Source organism: Panicum virgatum, chromosome 7N, assembly GCF_016808335.1.
Source record: "Panicum virgatum strain AP13 chromosome 7N, P.virgatum_v5, whole genome shotgun sequence".
NCBI lineage: Eukaryota > Viridiplantae > Streptophyta > Magnoliopsida > Poales > Poaceae > Panicum > Panicum virgatum.
In genome coordinates, this window is record NC_053151.1 from 44995490 (window position 1) to 45005306 (window position 9817).

The window sequence follows — 9817 nt, forward strand, 5'->3', positions numbered from 1 at the left end:
CCACCCCGAAAATTTTACATCCTATCATGGGTGTGTTTAGTTCCTTGAAATTCACTGTAGCGCCAGGGAAAACACTGCAACACACTGTAGCACTTTTCGTTTGTTTGTGATAGATATTATCCTACTATGATCTAACTAGGCTCAAAAGATTCGTCTCGCAATGTACATCAAAACTATGCAATTAGTTTTTTTATTTACCTACATTTAGTACTCCATGCATGGGTCATTTGCTACATTTAATATTTCGATGTGATGGAGATGTGATGGAGATGTGATGGAAAGTGATGTTTTTGTGGGGGTTTTTGTTGTATCTAAACACAGCCCATGTCGAAAGAAATTTTCAAAGATGAAAACGGATCAGATTATGGAAATGAATTCGAATATTTTGGTTATCTATTTTTTTCCTTGACGATTTTGAGGCCCACTCCAAAAATTTTACATCCTATTATATCTAAAAAAATCTTTAAAGATGAAAACGGTCGGATACGTATGCAAACGGATTTGGATATCTATTTTTCTGTTTACTTACCATTTCCATCCCTAGAAATCTTGTTATTTAGAAGTATTAAATAAAATTTATTTATAAAAATTATTACATAGATAAGTTATAAATCGTGAGATGAATCTAATGAATCTATTTAATCCATAATTTGCAACAATGATGCTATAGTAACCATCCACTAATCATGAATTAATTAGGCTCATTAGATTCATCTCGTGATTGATAAACCATCCGTGCAAAAAGTTTTGTAAATAGATTTATTAAATACTTCTAAATATCAAGATTTTCTTTAAAATATTTTAGAGGAGGAACGACTGTCAGACGGTCACTGTCTCACTGAGGGGGGAAGATCTCGTGGAGATTTTAAACTCCTTCCAACATACTCTATTCTGCTGGCATGTCCTGTCAACTAACCGGTATTGTTTTTCTCTAACATCAAATCAGCACTAGTCACAACTAGCTGAATAAAATGAAAAATTAAAACTTGAAATCTCCTTTTTTTTTGTTTTGAGGAGTACATTAGCATTTTCTACGATAAACACTCCTTGCACTTACAAATAAGTGACATGTTGGTGTAGAGTGCCTTGGAACGGACGAACACTATAATAGCTTCGGACAGCGCAACAGGTGAATAGGGGCTAACAAGGGTTGTGATGGGGTAAAAGTAACATGTACCCCTAACCGCCCATCAGAGCTAAAACCTCCGAAGGATTAGCCGTGCAGCTGGCATAGTTCGACGAGCGCCAGCCCAAGTCCTGACGGCCCGGGGATGGTCCAGACGCCCGGGTATGGCTTACGGCCCGCTCACAATAGGGCTCTGCCTCGCGCGACCCTCGCAGGAGGGCTCCGCCTCATCCAATCCTAGCAGAAAGGCTTCGCCTCACCCGACCCTCGCGGGAGGGCTCCGCCTCGCTCGACCCTCGCAAGATGGGACCCACATCGCCACGTGGCGACCACTAGCTCCATAGTACGGAAGACAGCCACCGGGTCAAAGGGAGACCCACGTACGTGACTGTGAGAGTTCGCCCATGCCCAGTTACGAAACGGGATGGGTGGCGACACGACAGGACCACTCCCCCGGAAATCAGCACTTGGAACGTGATGATCGTCCGGACGAAGTACAAGACCGTACGGCCATCCCCTGCAAACAGCAACGTCAACCACAGTGTGCCATGCCCATTCCCATCCGCCATGACCTACACAGGGCCGGGAATGGAGACGAACGATCGCCGTCACCATAAGCAAGGACTGCGAGACCCGCCACGACAAGTAGATAAGGAAAATGTGGTCGGATGACATCCGACCCCCTCAATTCCTTCATTTTTGCCCCTTATCCTTTATGTATCCGACCCCCTTTCTCCCTGGGACTATAAAAGGGAAGAGGGGTGCCCCTGAGGAGGGGGCCGAACCAAGATCCAATCGATCAACCACAATCGCACACTCACTCACACAGAGACTTGGGAGCCATGTTTCATCTCTCGTCTGTTTGTAACCCCTACTGCGAACCGAGTGCAAGAGCACGAGAGCTCGAATTGGACGTAGGGATATTCTGCCCGAACCAGTATACTTTATGTGTCACATCCTTACATTACCATCCAAACTCGTGACGCGCATACAAATTTACTCGTCGGTGATACGGAACACCGATAGGCCGCCAGTCGTTCATACAGGAAATCCCTTACCTCTGTATTCAATGTCCCATCAATGGACACTTGGGTATTTATAGTCGTTTGTTCAACTGTCATTTTCTACAATTACACATTTTTATCTCTCAACAGGTATATTCACAAAAATTGTAGGAACAATCGGCAATTTCACATCCGGGCTCAGGCTTTACAACTCAGCTCAACTTTACAATGCTACTTTTCCTCCAACCCTTTGGTCCTCCACCGAAGACGCACACGGCCGAAGGTCCGAGGGACGTGCTTCTGTCTTTGCCATGGTCTTCGGTCTTCCGAACCTTCGGTTGCCAAACGGAGAGACCTAAATTCTGCATTCGTCATCGAGCGTCCGCTGATCTCCACCCATCCTTGCTGGTCTTCGTCTTCAACCCTTTGGCATGCGGTCGAAGGCCCGAAGGTGGCGTCCCCAACATAACATTTTAGTGGCAGGCAAAATGTACCATGTGTCCATAACCCTTACTGTGAGACATTATCATGAAATAATGCAATAACATTATTGAAAATAATAATGTATATTTAAGAAGATTATAGAAGAATTGGAAACCATAAAAGAAAAGTGTTTTGATGATTTATGGCAAGATAAAATCCTCTAGAACAAAAGATACTTGTATGGTTGGATAAGGCTAAGAGAAAATTTAGGAGTTACAATGTTTTAAATAAGAGTGGAAATTGCCACATGGCAACACCACAACATCCATGAGTACCTATAAGTTATATTATGAATTATGATAGGGTAGCCACGTAAATAGTACAAAAGTCGAGTCCGTATTATATTAAGTTGAATAAAGAATTGAGTTCTCTCGTAGAGTTCTTCTGTATTAGCATTTGGCGAGTGAAATAGAAAAAACTAAAATTCTCTATCGATACGTACTATACTAATTAGTATATTTATATGACTTTTCGTAGCAACGTACAGGCATATTAGCTAGTCTAATATAAATAAATACCTCATCTTCCAACCCATCAATAAATATTTGACACACGTAAAATATTGAATTGGCCTATTGAAATGTTGAATCAAGGTTCCGAAATTATCAAAGCAGTTGTCAGAAAATATTGAAGTATGGAGAAATCTGAGATATGAGAACAAGTTATATATAAATATCTAACCCATGAATAACGTTGAATTATCCTATTCGAAGTGTGGACGTAGCGTTCACAGATTGTTGAATTAAAAGTAAATAAAAATATTGAATGGCATCCGCGGAGGGAAATTGATGGGCTGCAATATGGCCTATGGGTTTTAAACTTGTAACGATTATCTAGCTTGTAGAAACTACAAAAGAAAGCCCCACAGTTCAGGCTTGCGTTTTATAAAACTTGTTACTGTTTTTTTTACTTATTACTCTACATTTTATAAGTTAAACTGATTCCCGTTCCCGATTACTCCTAGATATTCAGTACATTGTAACTTATAAGCGCATATGCTCTTATTACTACTTATTACATACACTTTTGATTTTACCAGTGATCAAGTACTTTAAAAGGCATTCTCCCACAATCCCATGGATAAATGCAGTCAAACGTATTCTCGACTTCCGACTGAACTCAAGGTTTCGCGAGCCAACATTACACAAGAATAGTATAACACTGAGCTAAACCCCGTGTTTTTTTTTTACTTCGTGCAGGTATTGCCAGTGGTACCATGGAAAGATCCTTGGGATCCAGCATTAGGCTGAAGGATTATACAGTAGATCGTTATATGGCTTCAAAACTTCATCGGATCCTGGGTTATGTTTGACCTGAACGGATGACGACGACATGGAATGTTTGAATCAGTAGCAGAAACAAAGACAATGGATGGATATTCTCTGAAAGGCGCAGGTCAGAATTACAGCAGGTAATTACCTGTGGGATATAGTCGACGGAGAGGGAGATATGCCTTTGAAACTTTATCAGAGCCTTGGGTATTTTGGACCTGCATATGGATTATGAATTTATGTTGATGATGACATGGACTGACTGAATCAGAATCAGTGTCAGAAGTATTGAGCTGCACCGACCAATTCAACCCAAAAGCTTAAACTGACGGGGAGATGTATTCCAACACTCCCCCTCACGTGGAGGCTCCCTCGGGCCTCAGGCGTGGAATAGGAGCGAGCAACAATTATTTTATTTAATTGCGCTAACTAGGATTCGAACTCGAGACCTCTGCTTTGATACCATATTGAGTTGCATGCACCGACCATTTCAACCCGAAAGCTTAAGCTGACGGGGAAAGATGGGCAATTCACTTATATTCCAACAAGAAGCAAAGATAATGGATGGATATTTTCCACAAGGTGCAGGACAGAATTACGGTCGGATATTACCTGTTGAAAACCTGAAGGTGCCGAGTGATGACGGTTCACCTGCTCGCTCCTCCAGGGAGTTCACGGGAGCATCTGCGCCCTTCATGTCAGCTTTACCGGCATGCACCTTTTTCTGCCTTTCTTCCATAGCAATAAACTTCTTCCTCAGTGAAGCTGCTTCGTCTTCAGCCTTTCTTTTAGCCTCCATGGCTTCCCTCAAAGATGCCTTCAAGCCTGGCTTCCTACGTCGCCTGGTTGGGCGGGACTCCAGTCCGAAGTCACTCCCCGACCCTTCTGTTTGCTTTTGGCATTGTTGACGGAATCGCTCCTATATGTAAAATGAAATCTCAGCTCTTCCATGCACGCCACATAAAGAAAAAGCTTTTAGTATGAATTTAGTTTCTCGTGTCTCACAATGGTATCAGCTGCCGCCTTCATCATTGGCTTCCCATCCTTGGGAATGTGAGTCGATATGAACAAATCCTCAACTGTAGGCTCATCATTATTAAGCCGTTTTTGCCTCTGTTGCACACAATAACACAATTAATGCATCACTAATAGTAAAGCAAAGGAACAAACTTAATTACCTCCTCTTCAATTCTACGTGCAAAGCTCTTCGTTCCTGAGCTATGATAAGTGGTTACATTTGCCTGACAAGCCTTATTTCGAGCACTTGCTGCCTGATCAGAGAAATAAGCTAATCATCCAGCAAGCACCACGAATCGCAAAATCAGAATGGTAGCACAAGCTATGCACAGGAAAGAAAACAGTATGTACTACCTGCGCTTTTTCAGTACTCCAATATTCAACTAAGAATCGCCACTGTTCTTCAAGAACACGAGGATTCCGATCAGCAAGGCGCTCCTCTTCCGTTTCATGAGCATTAAAATGCTTTTGTTTTAATATAGATTTCCAGCTCTTCCACTTCTTTCCTAAATTTTTTACAATCCATAACTCACCAACTGGAGCAATGTCAAATTTGAGCTACAGCAATAAACAAATTGTGTAAGAGAACAAAACACAGACGCTAAAAACAGAAACCGTATTAGTGCATACCTTGACAATATGACGCATCACATCCTTGTTTTTCTCAGGAACACTTTTCCAACAAAGATGTGAAAGAGGTGCCAATATTCCATCCCGTGCTAATGTGCCCAGAAAGGAAGACAATGTGGCTGCTTCTTTTCCAATAGGCAAACCTGAAGCGTTTAATGAAACTGGTATGCGCATGCCCTTAGGCATGGTCCACAACTTTAGACATAGCGTTGAACCACGAGGACGTCTACCTATTTGGAAGGGGGGAATCAGGAATCTGATCAAGCTGTGCACTTATTTATCAGGAATCACACACAAACTGAATCAACATTGCTCGTGGATTGCCCAAATTACCGTAACTGGTTGTGATAATGAGATAAAGAAATGCCCGGACTCAAGGCTAATTGTTAAGCCAAACAACAAAAGGGAACTGAGGCCAAGTCAGTCTGCATTATACCATCGGATCATCAAACCTCATGCCTCCTATGTTGGACTGGGAAAACCCAGTACAAACACTCATGTTTTGAATTCGACTTGCTATGTTAGGCCAGTCCAAGTTAACAAAATCTTGTTCACACGAAACAAATTTGGGGAAGACATAGTCTCTAGGGTGCAACCTCTAGCAGCTAGCCATGCTGTACTGGTCTGTAAGGGTGCAAGGCATTTAGAATAAAAAATGTATTGTTGTATTGTCTCAAATATATAGATCCTGGTTAGTGTCAGAAACTACCAAAAAAATTGACACCCATGCGCTCATTGCAGTTGCAATGAAAGAACACAAATGTATTTGATGCAAGTCTTCTATCACTTCCATAAATTCAATTTTCTAAAAATGTCTACTAGCTGTTTATCTCACTGGACCCACCAGTCCAGATGTTAAACACAGAGTTGTACTTCCACCCTCAATCAGTTGACCAATAAGAGGAATTCATCAAACAAAATAACCATTCAGTCCCCAAGACGTCACTTTTCTCCTAGTAGAGTAGTAGTATGATTTGTCTATTAAAATCCAAAATTGCACAACTACTCTTAATATTAATGTGCAACTTAGTTCTTTGGTGGAACTTCCATAATTTATATGGAGAACATGACAGTGTGAAGAGAATAGGAGAGAATAATGGCTTGTATTCCTCCAAACCCTAGAAGGGTGGGATATATAGTTCCTATACAAGGGCCTCTATACATGGGCTCAATATACACCAACACAGTGATCAATTTATAATAACAACTAACACGTGTATGTTTAAGTTTTTTTTTAAAAACATTTTCTCTACCTTCCAACAGATCAAAACACTAGCGAACAGCATGGACAAATAAACTACAAAGCCCTTTAATCCTCTGAGGGAGTAACTGTGATCACCCTATAAAAAAGCTCCACCATCGGGTCATTTGCACCCTTTGTTTATGTCTTATTCCATGCCATGCACATTACGGATGGTAAAAGTAAAAATACCTTTATTCTGAGATGCTATCTGTACATCCTGTCCTTTAGAATCCATTGAGTCATGCATGTATGAGTATGACTCACCAGAAATTGGCTGGGACATCATATGGTGAATCAATGACTTGGATGATAGCTTTGCAAGGGCCCTTCTAACATCCATAGGAATATAGGTACGAGCAAACTGCTCAGGATCAGACATGTCGGGATTTGAAGGAAAATGCTCAGGATCAGACATGTCGGGAATTGAAGGAAAATACTCGGGATCAGACATGTCAGGGTTTGAAGAAAAATCTTCAGGATCAGACATGTCAGGGTTTGAAGAAAAATGCTCAGGATCAGACCTGTCAGGGTTTGAAGAAAAATGCTGAGGATCAGACATGTCAGGATTTGAAGAAGGTATTGGAGTTGAATGAAGGTTCTCCAGGTCATTACACCTTGTTTGACGAATCTCATGTGAAGGGAATGAACTAGTACATAAATTGTTGATGATTCTATCAGTATCTGGCGGATCAGACAAATATTGTACTGGAGATGTGGTCCACTGCTCATCAGGCTCACTTTCTGTCTGTCCGTCATATGTAGTGGCAATTGGCATGAGGCCATTTGGAGAAGCAGCTTGACACCCAACAGTTTGCCTATGTATTAGTTGGGCGTCCATAACAGGTTGTTTATCTATGGCGGCAGAAGGATCTTTCGCCAAACGTTTGCTACGCCTAAGCTGAAGACCTGAATTTGCAGAAAGCAGACCCTTCCTTTTCCTTATGTGAACTCTGTGATGCCCTGGCTGTTTGCTTTCTAGATGAGTTACTTGATTATCCAGTTCCCTGCAGGTCACAGCATCAGATCGTTCTTTCCACATCTGTTGTGTAGAATTAATTGGTGTCTGCCTCCGTCTCTTATCTGCATCTTTAGCATTGAGGCCAATCAATTGCCTTGTTCTCCTCGAGTTGTTGTCTGCAATAGTTTCATTGGCCAGACTAGTGCATGCATTTTCCCTGTGGTTTGTTTCATTTGCAGGCTGTTGTTGCTTTTCCTGAACATGAATTGCCCTATTTGCAGATTCTGACCGAGCATGCTCCAGAGATGTCACATAGCAAGAAAATTGTTTTTGTGGCTTCTGTGTGATCTGTTTGGGAGTCAGCATGTTTCTCCTTTCAAGATTTACAGTTTTGGGGCAAACTGAGCTCCCAGCTATGCCATTAATATCTGTTATTGTAGTATTATTAATATGTGAAATACATCCCGATTCCCTAAATAGTGCGGAATTAGCAGAATTTTGCAGTGCCTCAGTAACTCGATCTGGATTTTCTTGATATGTCTGCTTTGTACGAACAGCATGGCTAGAAGGAAGATCTTGAGGTTGATGCCTGACCTCATTTAGAGGCTCTCCATGTCTATTTTCTGCACTAACAATTCTGGGGCTGCCTATGTTTCTCTGCTCCTTATACCTTGCGGTATCCTGGTTAACCCCATGTATCACCTCTCGATCAACTGTGTAATCAGGATGCTCTGAGACTGCCTGCTCTGCAATAAGCCGATTAGGACGCTCTGTCTGTGCCTGTTCAATACAAGTTAGCTACAGGTTAGGTTCTAGGGGGATTAGTCTTGCACAATTTGCAAACTTTGTATGCTCTTGCTGCACCTGAAAGTGCAAAAGAAGCAGCCAAAGGTATTGAGGAGTTTCCTAGATTATTACATTAAGTCGCCACAAAACCCACTACTGCACCACCCCTCAACCTTGAAGTGTCGTATCTTAACTTTGTTAAATTGTAAAGCTCTCTTAAAAACAATGGTACACCGACTACACAGAGGCTCATTCTATTTTGCGACCACCAAAGTTCTACAACTTATCCAACCCAAAGAATGAAGTTTCAAACTTCTTAACTTCACGAACATAAAAGACTTACCTACCATTGAAGCAAAGAGGTAGGCCAAATAAAACAAAATAGCACCACCGAGCCCAGAACCTAGAAGAACGCAGCAACGGCACCATACCTCTCGGGGTTGGAGGATGGGTGGGGCCGAGGAGGAGGCGCCGAGCGGCACCACGGGGACGGCGTCCGCCGCGGCGGCGGAGGACAGGAGGTAGTGCCTGAGCCGCGCGGTGTCGACGGCGAGCTCGGCGCCGCAGAGTGGGCAGGCGCAGCGCGACAGCCCGACGGGCACGCTGAGGAGCGCGCCGCACACGCCGCAGGGGAGCCGTGCTCCCCGCACGTCCGCGGCGCCGCGGGGCAGCGGGAGCGCCTTCCGCCGGGGCGGCGGCGGCGGCATGAGCTCGGGGGGCAGCGACTGCGGCGTGGCGCAGTCCGGGCAGATGAACTCCGTCAGGCCCTGGTCCACCTCCAGCGTCTCGCCGCACCCCGCGCACCGCACCTCCAGAGGCTCCGCGTCCGCCGCCGCCGCCGCCCCCGCGGCGGGCGGCGGTGGCGCCATTGCCTTCTCTCGACAAGGAGACTGGGGAGTATTCGTTCCTGCGGCGCTAGGCGGAAGTGGGGGATTGACCTGCTGAAACAGAGAAGCGTCGCGCTTGGGGATTTCAGATTTCAGTAGCGACGGTTTTGGCAGCGGAGAGTCAAGAGCTCTTCAATGCATGGAGTATTAAACGAAGTTTATTTACAAAAAATTTTCACAGATATGTATAACTTTTTGAGACGAATCTAATGACGATAATTAATCGATGATTGACTACAGTAATGCTACAGTAACCACCCTCTAATCATACGGTCAAGAGCCTCATTAGATTCGTCTCGCGAAATAGCGCAGGACTGTGGAGTTAGTTTTACAAATTGCCTTCATTTAATACCCCTAATTATTAGTCAAAATTTTTGTGCTACTTGCGATGCTCAAAACCAAACAGGCCTAA

The 9817-nt window shown here is 43.4% G+C and overlaps 1 protein-coding gene across 2 annotated transcripts; it reads right to left on the minus strand.

The window, feature by feature from the left end:
• Positions 1-3589: 3589 nt before the first annotated feature.
• Positions 3590-9494, minus strand: LOC120681515. Of its 2 annotated transcripts, XM_039963030.1 has the most exons (10): positions 8950-9485; positions 7389-8512; positions 6964-7295; positions 5532-5761; positions 5256-5459; positions 5063-5155; positions 4890-4997; positions 4497-4803; positions 4033-4102; positions 3590-3926 (listed from the first exon to the last, which is right to left on the minus strand). In XM_039963030.1, exons 1-9 carry the CDS (start codon positions 9385-9387, stop codon positions 4080-4082), a joined length of 2859 nt encoding a protein of 952 aa, XP_039818964.1. In that variant the 5' UTR covers positions 9388-9485; the 3' UTR covers positions 3590-3926; positions 4033-4079. The 2 variants fall into 2 exon arrangements, with proteins under 2 accessions (XP_039818964.1, XP_039818962.1); XM_039963028.1 differs by having other exon boundaries at positions 6964-8512; positions 8950-9494.
• Between the last annotated feature and the right edge of the window lie 323 nt (positions 9495-9817).